The sequence below is a fragment of the Equus przewalskii genome, chromosome 5, assembly GCF_037783145.1.
Source record: "Equus przewalskii isolate Varuska chromosome 5, EquPr2, whole genome shotgun sequence".
Lineage (NCBI taxonomy): Eukaryota > Metazoa > Chordata > Mammalia > Perissodactyla > Equidae > Equus > Equus przewalskii.
In genome coordinates this window covers 45021453-45039871 of record NC_091835.1, presented here as the reverse complement: position 1 = coordinate 45039871, position 18419 = coordinate 45021453, and the positions used below count along the sequence as shown (strand labels likewise).

The window sequence follows — 18419 nt, the reverse complement described above, 5'->3', positions numbered from 1 at the left end:
TAAAAAAGGGAAGGGATAAAAAATAAGTTAGCAATGTGGTGCCATTATTCTTTATGAACAGAAGCATCATTTAGCCTAAATATTCATGGGGAAAAGGGTGCTTTGATCTTTTTTAATACTAGAACTAGATTAAACTTGAGGGTGCTGAGAAGAAAAAAAGTTTTTTGGAGTTCAACAATCGAATCCTTCTTGGCCCTTGAAACAGTTCAGCCAGTGTCATTCAAATGTGGACTATTTTAAAACTTGACCTTTGACAGGACTTCTTAAAATCTGGTGAGGCTGTTATGATAGTGGCCAAAAAGAGAGGATGACTTGGAAGTTTGAAAACTTAGAAAAATGAGATATTTTAAAGCTGCCAGTGGTCTTTACAGATGCAAAGTAAAAAGGAGAAGAGGTTGGAGAGAAAGGGACCTATTTCAAGAAAAAAAAGAATCTGTCAAGGCCTCAAAAACAAGCCTATGAAGACGGGGCAGTAATGGTGAAGAAATTCAATGGCTCTTTGACCAAGTTAGTCTCAGGGCTCCGGGCTATTTTTCATTCTAGCATGTGAATTTTAAATTGTAAGAAATTCAAGTAATTGCAGGAAGTGTTTCAGAGGAGGGTGGGAAGGGGTTCAATCTTGTTTAATAGGGAACGAGTTCACAGTTTGGTTCTTGGGCCACTGGAGGAAGGGAGGAAGGGCAGTGTGTCATCCGCTAGACCGGCTTGTGGGGCAGACTTGCCCCGCTAAGCAGCGACTTTAGAGAGTTCATTCACGGAAGTCAGAGACTGAGCAACTGCAACCGCCCCCAAGACATTTCTTAAAGGGGAGGGCTGTGTGCTTTTCCAGTGTATTCTGGTAGCAGTTTGATTCCCTTGCTTTTAATTTCCATAATTGGTAGCTTCAGAAACGGCTTCGGAAGACAGTTTGCTTTAAATTTGGCCACCTGGTCCAAAATGCCCTGATGATTATAGGAACCCTACCCTTTCCCTCTGGCGCTCTTTCGCAGGACTTCTTTTGGACGGGTCCAGGAGGTAGGGTCCTTCCTGAGTCGACTCCTGCAGAGGTCACTTTTTGTGCGCGGGGTCGTCCCCAGCGTTTGTGAGCAGCATATGCATGTGGTTGTGCTGACTGCGCTCGCAGGCTTGTAAATTTTCACCCTGGGAAATTAGCAACAAAGCCCGATCTGTCTCGTGGCTGCTTTGCACTTTCCGAGGGCGGCTGTACTTGACTGAGCTGCAGAACAGGCACACGAGAGCGAGCGAGGGAGCCAGCGAGAGAGGGAGGGAGAGAAGGAAAGGAGAGAAGAGGGGAGGGGTGGGGGCGAGAGGTAAATAGTCTTAAATCGGAAGGGAGCAGCTTCTCTGTGGTCTTGACAAGCGCTGCCTGGGCTCCGCCGGCTCAGTAATAACTGAGTGACCTTTTCTTTGGCTGTATTATGTCTGGCTGGGAAGGGATTGCATTTTGCAGCTGAGAGCTGGGGCTTCCTTCGGCTCGGCTCCTCGCGTGCTGCTGGGGTAAGTTGTCTGGAGCCTGGACGGAGAGAGACAGCTTCGGACTGCAGTTGCCTAAAAGGAGGACACCTGTGGCTCAGATGCGGTCAACACCATTACTTGGCGGATCCTTGAGGACCTCATTATTTTAAACTTAAAAAATAGAGATTCCCTCCCCCTCTTTTTTTTTTTTTTCAAACAATGCTTCTTTTTGACCTTTCCCAAGGAGAAGCGCTACAAAGCAGCCACTGTGCTTTCTGAACGGCCTCCCCCTGTATCGCTTAATTGAGAAGGTAAGTGCAGCAGCTGTGTACACACGCGTCGGCTTATTTGTGGTGTGTGTGTCTGCGGGTGCGCGCGTGCGTGTGCGGATGTGGGTATTTTTTTTCTTCCCCAGCCTCTCCTAATGAGGCATAAACGGGAGCTGCAGCCCAGCTCCGCACTGCAACTTTTACTCGGGCTGCAGCTCTGCTGAGACGGTTTTGTTTAAATCATGTGAGGCTTCATTATTTTTATGATGAGACATGAAATAGATGCAGGCGGAAGATGTTGATGGAAGGAGAGAGCGCGGCTGCGGCGCGGAACGTCTCAAGTACGACTCGAGTGGATAATAGTCAAAGTTCACGCTGAACTGCAGCATTTCCACATCCCTGACTCCTGGGGAGAGAGGGGCAGGGAGAGTTTGCAATTAGGAAATGTTGGCCCTGGCCAGGCCCTTAGGAAAGGGATTCAGTCCTAAGGGGGTTCCGGACGCCCTCCCCTTACTTGCTGAAATTCATGACCCCCCCACCCCCTTCCCTTAAGAGTTGAAATGACAATCTTTTGGTTCTTGTTGACACTTCTGCCTCTCCCCACTCTGCCATAAGCACAAAATGTTGCTCCTACGAGATAGAAAAGTGACAATTTGGAGGGGTAGGGGGAGGTGGTTGGGGTAGCCAGAAGAGAGAGAGGTTCCGTGGAACAAGGTGCCTATGTCTAATAGGTTGAGATTCAAACTGATGCGGCACATTCTTACGGGGGCTGCCCAGATTGCTGTTATGAAATACAAGTCAGATTTATGATCTTTTTCATATTGAACATGATATGCTATGCTAACGCCGCATGTGACAGTTTAATCAAATCCATTTGTTACCACGAAGCTAAAAGGGGCCGCTGGGATTTTAGGATTACGGGCAGAGTTAGGGAAGCATGTGGCTTTGTCATTCGCCATCATTTTGCACACTGCCACACTGCGAGGGGCTCTGTGTGTGCGCCGTGTCTCGTCTGGCCGCCCTCATCCCTTCCCCCACCCCCTACCGCCACTCCGACCCGCTCCCAAAGTGGCTTCACAATAGTCGGTCCTCGGCGTAGGCTGCGCACCAGGTCCACACTTGAGCTAAATCAAGGAGACCCCCTTCTACGTCTACCTTTGGGCTGGGTGCTCAATGCGAAGCTGCTGCAACTCAGGCACGCCTAAGTCAACTCATGCAGAAAAAGGAGAAAAGTTTTGGTAAGGTTACAATCTATCATAGATGCACTTTACCGGCGCTCGGCACTCTTGGCTGCTCAGAAGCCTTCCTGCTCTTCCGCTGCTTTTGTGTCTTTCTGAAAGATCCGAAATATTATTGTTGTAACTGCTTTGAAAGACGGCTGCTTAAACCAATTAATCTTGCTAGGTGCAACAAATACTGCTACATTCTTTGCAAATCATCCCTGTGTGGCTGCAAAGACACAACCACAAAAGCCTGGAGCATAAACTCCGTAAGGGATTCTTTGTTAGAGTGTATGTATGTTTCTTATTTTTTTTTTATTTTGCATGTGAGCTGCATCAAAATTGAACTCAGTCTTGCAAATCTCTTGTTGGCCTTTGCCAAGCACTAGCACTTTGCTGCCATGGTAACTGTAATTAAACTGATAAGAGTGGAAAAATGTCAGTATCTCTGAGCCTTGCAGCTGCATTGGAGAAAAAGGGAATCAAATTGGTTCCCAGCTCCATTGCTCAAAAAGGGGAGGGGGGGTAGTGGAAGGATGGGGAGGGGGGTTGGGAGTTGAAGGGGCAGAACAGAGTTAAGCAGCTCCAGCGCCTGAGATCTGGGGACATCTATTTGCATTGTTGTCCCTTAGGGGGCTGCAGCCTGTAGGGATGCTCTGGGCCAGTGAACAGAGAGAAACAAGCTTTTAGGCCCAATCCAGTTCTCCAGTCCGGGCTGGGGGCTGGGGAGAGGATGAAGATGGGCAGGAGGAGAGAAAATCTTTTGTTTGGTACCTCTTGGCAATCGAATGGCCGTGTTGGCCAAATTCTTTTAATCTGTGTCACTGCTCCCAGCTGCAGAACCTGCATTCCCATTTTAGCATCTTCCTGAGGCACCTCATCTCTGCCAACCCCCTTTATGGATTCCCTCTTCCTGTTCCTTCTCCCAAATTGTTCTCTGTGTATCTTCCGACGGGGACAAAATGTTTTCCATTCACTATGTGTAGTTAGTCCAAAAATATAAAAGACTGGGTCTAAGTGCTGCAAATCTTTTATTATGATTATTTTTTTAAACCCCTGTGTGTTGTGGAGTTGTGGTTACTTTGTTGTGTTAACTACTGAAGCTGAGACTGCGCGGATGAATGGCACAGAACAAGGGAACATAATGGAGGCAATCAACCGTTAGGCCGCCTCACAATGCAATCCAGGCAATTAAAAGCTCACCAGAGTTTAAATGAAATGGTTCTACTTATTTCTGCACACCACACTGCACAGGCTATTATTTATGTCTTTTTTTTAATTATGATTTCCCTTAAACTGTCAAATAACTCAGAATGGCAGGGTCTCAGAGGCAATAAGAATTTCCCTCAGAACAATTTACATGCCAATCTAAAACTAGTTATGAGTGCTGATGTGCTATGAGCAACTTGTGAAATGTTTCTCAGCTCGGAACACATAACTTTACCCAGACATGTTCTTCTGGATGGTGAAGGGAGGCTGCTGACCCCTTTATGCCTTTTTAGGTACATGGCACCGTGGTGACTACAAAATAGTTCTTTTTCTACAACTGTTAACTCGTGTAGTATTGAAAAGATTTCCTTTTCAAGACAAATGTGATCTCTAAAAGAAAGTACCAGGATGGAGTGGAAAATATCAAAGTCCTTTTATGCCCAAGGCCAAACAGAATGTAAGAGTTTCAAATATTAATTGGCCTCTGAGTGCTAAATTAAAATGTCAACACAACACAAACAGTTTGTGAAGACAAGCAAGGTAGTGTTACTTGTGCCAAATGTTGGTATTCCTCGTTTTGGTTGCAAAGCACTTTGAGTAAAGATAGCTGACCTTCCATGCTTGATGGTAGTGACACAACTCAGGGAAATGTAGCTTAGGATTTTGACAAAAAATTTTCAGCTTTGTGATATAAAATAAGAGCCTTATAAATTGGATAATTAGAATAACCACTCTTAATATGTCTCTAGCTGTTTTCAGAAATGAAATCCAGAATGTCATTTAGTAAATCAGAATTTCCCCCTCCCCCAGGTATATGGTTAAGAGGCACTTGGGTATGTTCTGTACTGTAATTAATGGGATTCATTTCTTGTGGAACCTTTCTGGAAGACGGTAACTAGTTCTGATCAAAAGAACTTCATTTGTTAGAAGTTCTAGAGAGTAAGATTTAGCTGAGCTATCAAGGGTGATGATTAATCTACACTAGACCCTTAGCTCCTTCAAAGAAAAGGAACAGAGAGCGGGCTATAGGAATACCACCTGCTCTTCTGTACAGATCCAGCTGCTAGTCTGCAGCTCTAACGACCACGGCTATGCATGTCATACAGAAGGAACAGCCACCCGGCTTTCTTCCCTGCCATTCCCTATTCCATTACTCTACCAGAGAAGTTTTCTAATGCAAGTTCAACATCCTCACAATATTTATGTGCAATTCATGTATTATTTGTTGCTAGAAAAGTTCCTCAGCTGTGAGGGTACGGTGCCTTGATGTCTCTTATCAATGTGATAAAAGAAAAAAAGGATTGTGAAGATAGCAGAGGTGAAGCCTTCAACATAAGGCATCAGAGGAAACTGAAGAAGGTTTAGTTCTTTTGGAGTAGGGAAATACGCAGAAAATGCTCCAGATTATAGTTTGGCATTTCTTTTCTTGAAACTGTTTCAAGTGTATGCACATTTGGTGTTTTGTATCCTTCTATGTCCAAGTTTAAAACTTTATGCGGAGGAGAGGAAGCATAATATAACAGTGGGATCTCTGGACTAGGAGGCCACCAAGTCTAGGGCTTAACTGTTCGGCTTTGAGCGGGTCCCTTGGTCCTCTTAGGCCTCTGTATCATAATTTGTAAAATGAGGGAATTTGGAATCAATGATGTCTACAGTATTTTATGGTGCTTAAGTGAGTTATTTGATAAATTTCAAGCTCTGAATAGTTGGTCCAGCTGCTTTTAAAGCTAGGTGTTTGACACTTAGGAAAGAAGGAGAAACTCAAAGGCAAATATCCTTTCAATGAGAAAATGTCATCAAATTGTAAAACCCATAGAACCCAGCTAGACTCCTTATTTGTGACAGAGGTATATCTCTAAAATATATTAATGTCCCTATGTCTAGTATAGTATGTATATAATATATTTATGTATGTAGGTTTGTGTAATTTTATATATATTTAGACTTTGCCTTCTGTTTTTTCTTTCTCCTAAAAAATAAATCAGTGCATGTTCATGGCAATAAATTACATAATCCTATGCTTTAGTTTTATATAAAAGCGTGTGGTATATAGTTAGGTAATCTGCCATTAATAGGAGCACTGATCGATGCCTATGAGTACAAATACTTTCTTAAAATTTTAACATAATGAATACTTTTTATATCAAGGGCACAGGAACAAATATTTGGATGCAAACAAGTAATATAGGATTGGTGAGCTTTTCGGGTGACTGCCCTGTGTACGTAACTAGAAACATCTCTACTGCTAAGTAAGGATAGTGTCATCCCATAAGGGTGCTTTCTCCTTCCACCATCAAGCTCCTATTAAGTGAAATTTTTAACCAATAAAGAAAAACTCACTTTTGACTCCTCTACACTGTGCACGGACTGATTTGTTAAACAGTTTTCTTTTAAGATTGTTAGCCATTTATGTACAATTTCTCCCTACAGGAACTGCTCTGTGTAGAGAATGGGGACATGATACAATTATTTATTATTACTTAACTTCGTGTATATAATGTTAACCTACTATGTACAACATGAATTCATTATTTTTACCACTTTATATGTGTGACTTTCTAAGTGATTTAATACAGACTTTGTAAAGTTTGAACCTGTTTGTTTCCAAAACTTAGTTTGATTTCAGTATGGCCCTAAAACAGAAAGTCTAACCCTTCTTGAAAGAGGCAACATTAAATATTTAACTTGTTTTGAGGTCTTTGGACATCGTTGGATTCTTTCTTGTAGTCCCAGCTCTCTTTTTTGTTTTTGTCTTCCTTTAGGTATACAAATGCTCTCAGTCCAGCCAGACACCAAGCCGAAAGGTTGTGCTGGCTGCAACCGAAAGATCAAGGACCGGTATCTTCTAAAGGCACTGGACAAGTACTGGCATGAAGACTGTCTGAAGTGTGCCTGCTGTGACTGTCGCTTGGGAGAGGTGGGCTCCACCCTGTACACTAAAGCTAATCTTATCCTTTGTCGCAGAGACTATCTGAGGTAGGAATTACCCTTGCACACCAGTGATGACTGGATTCCTTTTAAAATACTTTTGTAAGTGTATTTTTTTGTTCATTTCCTTACGACCAGCTTCTATTCCTGAAAGCTGTTGACCTGGGAGTCTTCCACATGTTGCCAGGTGCCTGTTATGCAAATTACTACTTAAGCAACGGCCAGCAAAACACAATATCTAAAGTGCTCCTATTTAGGGGTAGGCTGTTCCCTGCCTGTACTGAAACTGCCAGTTCAGGTCAAAGATGTATTTGGCAGAAATCAGCAGACAATTTTTTTATTAGAGCATAAGGGACAAGGTAAGCTGAATAGAATGCAAAGTTATTCCACTCTCTTTCTGTTTTAGATTTGTCAGAGAAAGTCTGTTTGAAATTTTTAACTGGTATTTATTAGGATATTTATGTAGAGTTTTGAAAACTTTCCCCAAGTGGGAATGCATCACAAAGATAGCACTGAGCATTGACCAGCTTCAGCCTTGCCTGTAGCTTTATGGAAAATAACAAAGTAAAGACCCTCCATCATTATGGGGAAATGATAGCCGCTCTCCAAACTGTAAGTTTCAGGACAACTCAGATGTTCTTGCTTATGAAGCCATGACACCGACTATGCTTGTTTCTCAGCCTTTAGCACTCAACGTGAGAACTTCTACTTAAGAAAAATTATTTTGCTTTTCAGGGAACTTTGTGACTTGATTCAGCTACAAATTACTGATATTAATAAAGTAGGATCTATCAAATTAGAGAAATGATGTATGGCATCATTTGGGTTTTCATATTTGACACAATTAATCATTTTTCTAGTCTGACATCAAGCGATTTATTTGGAATTTTTTTCCCTCATGACACAAAATTTATCAATCAGCAGTAACTCCTTAACCATCGTGGTCATTTTGAGGGTGTTTTCTAGGGAATTTGGTGCTTCTGAGTGTATAATTCAGTTATATTCAGTGCAATTTAACCTTTATGTGTATATTGTTTGATTAACGTTAGTGGAAGAGGATGAATGCAGCAGTAGTGTTTATCAGATTCTACTATTCCCCCTCTTACGACGTCCTCATCTGACAGCCTCCTGACTAATTATGACCACTTGTTACAACTTCTCTGTGTTCCCTGAGTGCGCAAAACAGGAGCAAGTGCCAACAATGGGAAGTGACTCTCTATAGCTAGAAATTCCCTCATTGTGGTGGCACAACTAATCAGAATTAATTTATTTTGCGTATTCTTTTAGAACTGCAGTCTTTGAACTTTCCTCTTTGAAATCAAAATTTCTCCTGTGCTCATTGTGAATTAGAGCCTCATTTCCACATAAAGCATTTGTATTTGCTTTTAGTGATTTAACATTGCTTCCCAGTTTTGCTTTATCTTTACTAACCAATATCCATAGCTTTTTGACCCTTTTTAACTTTTACATTTGTTTACAAGTGCAGAATCTCAGGTGGATTTATTTTACAGCAATTCCAAAGCAAGGAGTTGATACAGTCTGGGCAAGATTAAGGTGTTCTAGTAAGCAATAAAGACAAAAATTGAGTAAAATTTGAAGAAAGTCTCTTGAAATATCTGGATTTTTTTAAATCAAATTATACATTTGCTAGTGAAATACCTGTACTGTGAGTGAAACTGTTTCTGGTAGTTGGCAATAGAGTAGCGAGCAGAGAAAGTAACCTTAGACTTGCTTCGTGTTATTCTTCCCTATGGTCATAAAAATATGATGTTAAACTGCTATTTGAAAGTCTCAAGTAAGTGTGTTGTTGGAGGGAATTTATCAAAATAGTTTTCATCTCAGAAATCCTTATCTATCTCTGAAAGATTCTCTGTGTTGCTTTTTATGATAGAACTTTTAGTTAATTTCTGATAGGCTCAAAGTTTTAATGCTCGTTAACTTATTTTTCTTTTTCAAATAGAAACTCTTTCAAATAGAAACCCTGGTCCTGATGGCCAATATATTCATTTTTCAGACTACAATTTCCTCTTAAATCGGTTATTACCATATTAATGGCTGGTTGTTATGTTAACAGCCTAAGGGCTGTTAACATTTCAAACCAAGTTGTTAACAGCAAGCTTATCCCTTATTTAAACTGAAGGTTTGCTGTATATAACATGACTTCTTTGTCAATGAGTAATTCATCAACACTTAAAAATTGCATGAGTGAAATGAGGAAGTGGTATGTGTGTAAAACACTGTTTCGTGTTATAGATTATCCCGCAGATGTGGTATTTAGCTTTATGTGGAAAGCATGTATCTCAATGAAATTGTGTCGATGTTCAACAGCATGTGTCTCTGACTGGCAAATTAAAATAATCTGATTCTGAATGTCAAATAGACAAATGCAATTAAGCAAATTTTCTTTACTAGTTAATTTCTTTGGATCTGTATAAATAGTCATGCAAAAATGTTTTTTGAATGCCTGCTGTGTGAGAGGCCTAATTTTAGGTAATGGATGAAATTAAGGGAAAAAGGGAGGTGCACCTAAAATTGTTACTATCTAATTGCTTATTAATTACACAAAATCTGTAATATGATTAGTGAGCAAGTAGTTGTCTATGGCTATTTTCCTGAGCTTTGAAAATAATTTTTCTTATTTCCTTTTTATTTCACATTTCCTTTTTTGTATTTTGCACAGTCAATACATAACGTTTAAATACTATTAAAAAGTGGTTTGGTTTTGTTTTTGGTGTTTAGATATATGTAATTTCTTTGAGGCACCAAACAAGCCATAAATAACTTACAGGTTTGTATTACTCTGTCTAAATCTCTAGGCATCTAAGTAAGAATATGAAAAATGATAAAAAATAATAGTTTATCTGTACTTGTAAATTATTGGTTATAGATATTATCCTGTGCTAAATAAGTTTTTCATATTGAGAGAAGAGTGAAATATTTTTACCAATTGTATTTAACTTCTTTATTAACTTCTTTCAAAAAAGAAAACAGAAAACACTTCTAATGCTGAACAAGTCTTGAAGTTCTAACTTTTTACTTTGCGTTACTTTGAGTAGTGATAGCGATGACATGTTTTTACAAGTTCTATGAATGATGAATAAAGAGTTTAAATCATAAGATATTTTCTTAAGGCTTATAGAAACTATTATTGTGGTAAATTTGATTTCTCTCTGATCTTTTTTCTCCTTTGTGGCACAATTAGCTATAATTTAAAGAAGAAGAAAAGATTTTACATTTATGTCCTGAGTTTCAGATCTTGACAGTTCACTTTCCATGATGGGGCTGGTATATTATCTTTTATTTTTCTGTAGAATATAAAATGCACATATCTGATGAGAGAGAATTCGCCAGTTTGTAGGATGTTCTCCGCCTTCGGAAACTCATTAGATAAAGGAACAGAAGGACTGACTTTTAAAAACTTCCTCTATTAACATGCTTTCTGACTTAAACCATGAAGTCAATCTGCCCATCAATATTTATATGCCAAGACCCAGAAATGTATCTGTTCAAAACATATCCACTACATTTATAACTTTCTTATTTTTAAAAGTTGAGCTTATGACAAATTAGACATGGAAGCATCTTTGTACCTTGAGCTAGAGTTCAGAACTAATAGAATGCCTAAAGTAGATTAACAGTTTTTGTGTAAAAATAGCACAGTTTTAGTAATGATGTTTACAAGACTGTAGTCACTGTTAAACTATCTGTCATCCATATTTTAGTCTGGAAAATATGAATGAAGTAGTTAATATATAATCAGAGCTTTAGAATTAAGATTTTGTGGCAAGTGTTGAGCAGTCAGAACTAGGAGAAATGACAAAATACTTTTCAACTTGGAGGCAGTAAAGAATATTAGAACTTACCACTTAAGCTTTTGGGCAATTTTTGCTTGTTTTTTTATTTAAGCCTGCAACCTCTTACTTGTGGTATATTTTAAGCATTAAGTCGATATAGGCTGTATCTTCTGTCTCTACAAATAGTATTTTACCAGAGAGTGTATTCAAAGCTGTTTGCTGTGCTATGTGCCATGGAAGCTGCTTATAGCTCTTCCTATATGGCAAGATGAAAATGTCTTATATAAAATTTAATGCAATTTGCTATTTTTATATATGAGGATGATTTGTTTAAAATGAAAGTATGGGGAAAGTGCGATGCTTAATGCTCCACCGTACTTGCCAATTAACAAAAAGGATTCGAAGCTGCCATGCTGACTACAAATTTTATATACTTTAATATAATAATATAATAACTTTAAAATAGAAAATTAAAATGAAATGCTGCATAGAGCATTAATCTAGCTATAACTTATTTCACACTGATCAAACATAGTGCCTCAATTTTTATATGTTAAATTTATATTAGTACATAATTAAGGCCTTGAAAGTAAACATGAATATATTGTTAACATTATTTTATCTGACAATTCACTGCACAGGTTCTTTTCTAATGTTGAGTAAAGTGTTCAGTTTTTTTCCTTCATTGTCACCTTTTTAATATTAGGGAATTAAAAATATCTTCCCCAGAAAACATTGCATTATTGTTATTTGAAAAAGCACTTTTTATTGTTTTAGATTCTGAAAATTTAAGCTTTTGTATGGAATGAAACTTGTCCCAAATAAACTTTGTTTTCTACGAGCTTCATTTGAGCTTTCTTACTTTATTATAGTAATAACTTTTATTATATTTAAATATCTAAGCTAATCTTAGATTATGAAATATTTTGGCATATGAGTGTGTTAGACAACATAGTCTGTTAAAAAATACTTTATATTCCTTGTAAATTATCATACTTTATAGCTTTATAAAAAGCTTTAAGTGCATTTTTCCATTTATTATAGGAAAGCACTACTGAATTCTATTTCAAACATTTTAGATGATATGCGTTCATGGACTAGTACAAATCAAGTGATAATTTTGTTTTGTACAGAACTTTGATAGAGTGCCCCTCAATTTGGAAAAAATTTGTGGATTCACACTAGATTTCCTGAGTGACAACTTCTTTGTAACAATCTCTGTTAAAAATATTTCATCTACATACAGGATTTCATATTTGTAAATTTATCTAAAATATTTTTTGTCCTTAATTCTGTGATGCATCTATTTTCAGTGAATGAGTATTTAAAGTAGCTAGTTATTTCAGTTTTGTGGCTTGTTGTTTTGGTTTGTTTTATAGACTTGTATTTTCACTGAAAATACCGCCCCCCACAAGAATATTAAAATACAAAAATACTTCACACTGTTTCTATATCTTCACTATTTTTTATCTTTTTATAAAGCATGTAGTACTTCAGTTTGGATAGTTTTTACACATAAGATGGATAAGTCAGACATACCTGACTTAGCAGAAAAATATTCTGTTTCTACAAATATATTTAGGATTAAATGCATGTGGAAGACGTACATTTGAGAATTGCTAAAAGTGCTTATTTTGCATTTTATAAAGACATAGAACTCTGGAAAAGAATCTCTATTTTTGGTTGCTCTGAGAGTATGTCAAAGTAAGCCAGCACTTCATTTATAAACTCGTCATTAACTTCCATTAAGTGACTAATAATAAATTTTAATGCTGTGTTTTGACTGCATAAACATAATTTACTAAGGAATCTCATTTTTAAAATATGCTGAAAGTAGTCCTTTTGCAAATGGTTTTGATGAATATACGCATTGTAGAAATGTACTGTGTAGTGCAGTATTTTGGTCTCACATAAAAATTGTATAGCCTAAAAGAACAATTGAACCAACCTAAACGACCACTGTATTTTTCTTCATTACACTGTGAGTCATTGAAATCTTTTGGTATTTGGTTTGAAAACATTTTCCAGTTCCTATGAGAATGTCTTCTCTTATTCAAAATTATGTACTGCAACCTCATCCCATTTTCCAGAAAAAAAAAAAATTAGCTAACATTCTAACTTTTATCAATAAATGTTAAAATATATGAGTTGTAAATACAGGACAAGATCTTGAATACAAAGAAAGTAAAAATAAAAACAGCAGTATTCTATTCAATTGACAAGATTTTTTTTTTAAACATTTGCATTAGCCGTGTCTCTTTAAAAAAATGTTTTCCTTTCCTTTAAATTTTTTAAATTGGTTTGTATAAGTGATTATTCCAACTGAGGTGGAATTTCCCCTTAAGCATTTAAAGAGGTGTAGGTGGATATCTGTATGCTGCACATACAGATATTAGAATCTATAAAACCTTAGAATGAACATTAACTTTTGTCATAATTGACTTTCCCCAGATTCCCATAGTTTGGCAGGTTTTAAGACTTGTAAAGTTCAGATGCTTGAAGCCAGCTAATTTCTTAGTATTGTAAACGATAGTACTGACTTATTCTTATAGAGTGCTTACCATTCTAAGAGGAAAGATAAGTTTTCTAATCCTATAGAATGCCTAAATTTATTCCCTTGTGATTTTTATCACCCAGTTCTGTTTTTCTCAGCTCCGATGGATTTTGATACTGTCCGTTCCATTCTGTTTCTATGATCGTAACATACTTGTTTTAATGATTAACCATATGGGTACCCTTTTCGAGATATTTATAAGAAATTTATTTTGAAGTGGGAGTTTATATCGTGAAGCAAGAAATGTGGCATTTAGATTTTGCATTTCTTACCCAAAGCAATTTCTTTTCCTTACTGAAGGTTTTCTGGCCCCTTATTAACAATATTAATAACTTTTCTCTAAAGGAATTAGGACAAGCATACCCTTTCATTATATTTGTCAAACATATTTACTATATTCACACACCACCCACATCCCCCACCTATCCATTCTGCTTTCTGCCATATAGTGTCAAAACTTCTTGATAGACCTTTTCCTTCCCAACAATATATCTTTTGTAGTTTTGTAAAGATTCTAAATCTTTTGCTGAATTCTTTTCCTCCATAGTGTTAGCTTTTTAATGGTACAAAAACCTCTTTTTACATCATAAAAAAAGTTGTGGACTTCCCTAGTTTAAAGCAAAATCACACTTGAGATAAATAATCATCTTGGAATAGTCAGATCAGTGATTTGAAGTTGGAAAATTAACATTAGGCTGCATGTATTAAGTTAGAATCTAACCAGCATGTGTTGTTATGATTCAATTTAATATTAAAAACTCTCCAACTGGGCTACTGGGAAAATAAAAGACTCTTAGGAACTCAAAGATTATTTGCAGAGGAGTACACCAAAGCCATATTTAAGTAAAATTGTTATTACTAATGCAGTAAAGCATCGGCTACATTAAACCCATCCTATTAATAAAAACAGAAAATCAGTTTTAGTAAACATAAATATCAGATATGACAAGGACTAGTAAGGGGGCAGGGAACTTCATAAAATGTGCTAATGCCAACATTTAATGGTAATCTAAATACCACAGAGAAAAAATAAATTTCCATCTCATTTATGCTGTGGGATTCCAACAGGCAGCTTCATGGGGAGAAAAGCAGATTTTAGACATTGCTAGCTTATTCTTATGTTCTAAAACTTTTAGAACAATACTATGTTTCTCTTAATAGCAATTCTAACAGGAGATGCATACAATTCTTGAAATTATTTTATCCTTTTTCTTCTTTTTAAAAGATTTTGTAACCTATTAAGTAATGTCCTTTGATAGATTGCTCACGTTTCACCAAAAATAACAGGATCAAGGCTGTTGTACTTTGACATGCCTTATGGCATTGAGCATAATGCTTATTTTGTGTTTATCACCTGCTCAATAAAGATATATTCTGGCCAACAGCTACATCTTAGACTGGGCAAGATCAGTGGTTAGCACCTGTTTCTTTCCTTGGGTAGGTGGGGCAGGGGTGGGAGAGGCAGATGGAAAAAGTAATCATAACGTCTAACACGAAATATGGGAATTAGTTTCATTGGGCAGATTTATTTGTATTTTGCAGGTGAGAAGTTCAACTATACTGTGAACATAATTTTAAAGCCTGTAAGTATTGCATGTGAATATTCACTGAGGGATCATTTGTGCTTTGAGAGACACAAAGAAATTATAAGATATTGAATTACCTTAAAACTTATAAACTAGTATTTCCTGTGGCCATTTATTAGGAAAAGAAATTTAGAAATGTTGTGAGCTCAAGAATCCCTACTCTCCACAGTGCATCCTTGCTGAGTGGGTAGTATTGGGAATTGTATTATGATTACATGTTTTCTCTTGCTCTAACAGTTAAAAAATGAACACCATTTAGTCACTTAACAAATGTTTGAGTGCCAAAAGTTCATTCCTATGAGTAATGTAGAATATTATAATTCTAATTGATTTTATATAATATATAAAGTTATTAATATTTTACTATGTAAAGAATAAGGTAGTCAGTCCTGGAAATTTGGGAGAAACTTAAAGGAAAGTTATTTTTCAAGTTTTCTACAACTGATGAAGTCACCATTGTTGTTGAATAACTAAGTAAAATATATAAAGAGTTTAGTTATGGCCCACGAAATCAATAAAGAGAATGAGAATAGGTATAATCAAGAGAGATTAGAACAATTTCTGAAGAAGGCAGGTTACAAATAATAAATAAAACCTAGGCTCTGTAAAAATCCTTTTTTAGCCAGTAGTCCTATTTTAAAAGCTGAGCTTCGAGCTTCACAGTTATATTTTGGCTGCAGAGTAAGATAGTTAGCTCTGTAACTTTCATGCTGTTTGCATCGTTTCATCTCTTATCACAGGTATTGGTAAGCTATCAATAGATATACAATTGACACCCCTTGCAAAATGCCTAGCATACTTGGTCCCCGTTTTCCCTTTCAACAAGCATCATTATTCTATGTACTCTAAGTACTGTACAAAGACCTAGTATATAGTACTAAATAAAGCACAGAGATACCTCTTCCCCTTGTAGAATTTCTGTTCTAGTTAGAGGAAACAGATGTCAACAAAATAAGTGTTGAGTACATTAGGAGATGGTAAACGCTACGGGAAAAATAGAACAGTATATAAGGTTTGCAAAATTGATATTAATGCACAATCGTGCTTGTGTGTGTGTGAGACAGAGAGAGAGATAAGGATTTGAAAAAGTAAACAGGGCAGATAGGGACAGTCTTGTTAAGATGGAGACTTGAGTAAAAACCTGAAGAAAGTGAAGGAGCTAGCCACAGGGTTGTACAGGAAGGACATTCTTGGAATAGGGAACAACCAGTACTAAGGCCTTGTGATGGGAGCTTTTCTGCTGTGTTGGAGGAACATCAAGGATGCTAATGTGGTTAGAGTGAGTGAGAGCAGAAGAGGAAAGGGTTAGAGGCAGGCACTGTGTGGTCCTATGGTGTCCCCTGTTGCTGTCACAACCTAGAATGCCCCTATACTTTTCTAAATGTCCTCTAAAGAGGTGGTAATACTTCCATTTGAGAACCAATCTGAAACTCATTCAGTTAGGCTGCTATGAGCTGAATTCCGTTTAGGATTGCAGAACTCATCTACTAATTTGAATGGGATTAGTTTTCATTTATTATTTACTGGTAGTTTTCTTTTGGATGTCTTTTTATTTGGCCTGTAGGATGACACTGTGTGATTAAGTAGTAGTTGTGAAATGTGAATTTCAAGAAGACCTTAGGATTTCGTCACTTAACTATCTGTTGCTAATTCATGGGTGATGGTATGGTTGTATGTTTAAGTCAACACATCTATATACATCTCCTAAAATCGTTAATGGACTATTTATACATCATAATATCTCAGTGTGAAATACCAAGGAATCCTCATATTGATGAGCTCGAGCTGCCATGCAGCACGCATGAGGGTGACACCGTGGCCAAAGATGTCATTAAACTCTGTCCTGATCACAAGGTAATTGATATTTTTTGAATACTTACTAATAAAAACTGCAAAGACGTGGATTTTTCAAAGGTTGCCAATTTTCTGCTATTGAAGTGGAAACATCAGTTATTCTAGGTCTGAATGATGATTTTTTAAATTATTTTTCAAGTCAAACCAAGTTTTATTTAATTGAATTCTTTTCTAATATGAAACATTTAAAATAACATATGTGCTCTAATTATCATAAATATTTCCAAATGCAGCATTTAGAGAAAATACATCAAAGACATATTGTTATTTAAAACTATTTAATCGCATCCTTGATGAGATGAGACAAATGCTATATGTGTTCTGTTTATACTTATGTTTCTCACCCCTAATGTAACCTTAGCTCACTAATTTTAGTAGCACCTCAAGAAGAGCTAAGCATTAATCTTCAAAACTAAAAGATTAATATGCATTCCTGTTTGCGAGAGTGGGATATGTATATACAAATTCTTTACTTTTAAAAATTAAAAAGTTTAAGTAAAATGTTAAATACAAGTCAAAGTGCTTGAGCCTAGATTTATAGTTATAAAATGGGCTCGGATGCATCAAGGGTATTGGCTGAGAAGCTATGCTGATGTTACTTGAATCTTAGAAAGTGCCACAGCGGAATGGGCGAGCTTTCCAAACAGCAGCCATCTATACCTCATGCACAAACAAATTCAAAACATACTTTTCAGAAAGCTGGGAGGTGGTGGCCCGATGGCTTCACAAGTCTTAATTCCTACTGTCGCTCTGCATCCTCAGTGTGTTTTTGTGTTATAATTTCTAGCAGCCCTCCTATACTTTTGGTGGATGGGACGTCTGTTGTAACTGCCATCTTGTTCTAGTTGAGTTGAAGATCTATATTCCTAATCACTTGTGATTCTCATCTTCCAAAATGGATCAATCTAAGCTTGATTTTAAGGAAAAGTTGCCTGATCATGACCTAATAGTTTACTTGGTGTTTTATCTTGTCAGTGATAGTTATTAAACTAACAATTATCTTTGGAACAGAGATAACGTGCTTATTTGACTGAAAGTGTTAAATGCTTTGTCGTCTTGATTAACTGTGGATTTCTTCAGTAACCTGCGAAAAAGCTATACATTTTGAGATTAAAATTTTTTAAAATATTTTTGATTTTCCTTTGAGGGTTGATCTGCTGAGTAATAAACAGAGCCTTTATTTTCACCACATTTCAGTTTTTTACTGTGATTCTAAAGTCACGAGCTTATCCTACATTCGTTTTAATGCATGTGGTGTACTTCAAGTTATTTCACTGTGTTTCTCATTATTCAACCACATTGAGTGTTGCTTCTCCCCCACCAACTGTTATTAATGGCAAATTAGTCATATATTGCTGTTATGAGGCATTTATCTGCTGGTTTTTACCTTCTGTGAATGTCACTTTATGAAAAGAAAAATGTCTCACCAGATCTTGCTAATTCCTTAAACATCTCCCAAATTAGGTGAAGTGAGATCTAATCCAGAGGTTTCAGAGGCATGTGAACTGGCCTAATGGTGAGGAATCCAGATTTGAAGGACTGTTCTGCTA

General features: G+C 36.9%; 1 protein-coding gene across 13 annotated transcripts in view; it reads left to right on the top strand.

The window, feature by feature from the left end:
• LMO3 (LIM domain only 3) overlaps nucleotides 1-18419 on the top strand; it is a 75292-nt gene that overhangs the window by 18862 nt on the left and 38011 nt on the right. For 4 of the 13 annotated variants that reach the window (XM_070619217.1, XM_070619218.1, XM_008534998.2 and 1 more), the window contains exon 2: nucleotides 6916-7129. In XM_070619217.1, coding sequence (XP_070475318.1) covers nucleotides 6924-7129 — 206 coding nt within the window. In that variant the 5' untranslated portion in view covers nucleotides 6916-6923. Of the gene's footprint in view, nucleotides 1-292; nucleotides 508-641; nucleotides 1015-1045; nucleotides 3236-6915; nucleotides 7130-18419 lie in introns of those variants that run through there. The other 9 variants (XM_070619216.1, XM_008534997.2, XM_070619215.1 and 6 more) reach the window with 9 other exon arrangements.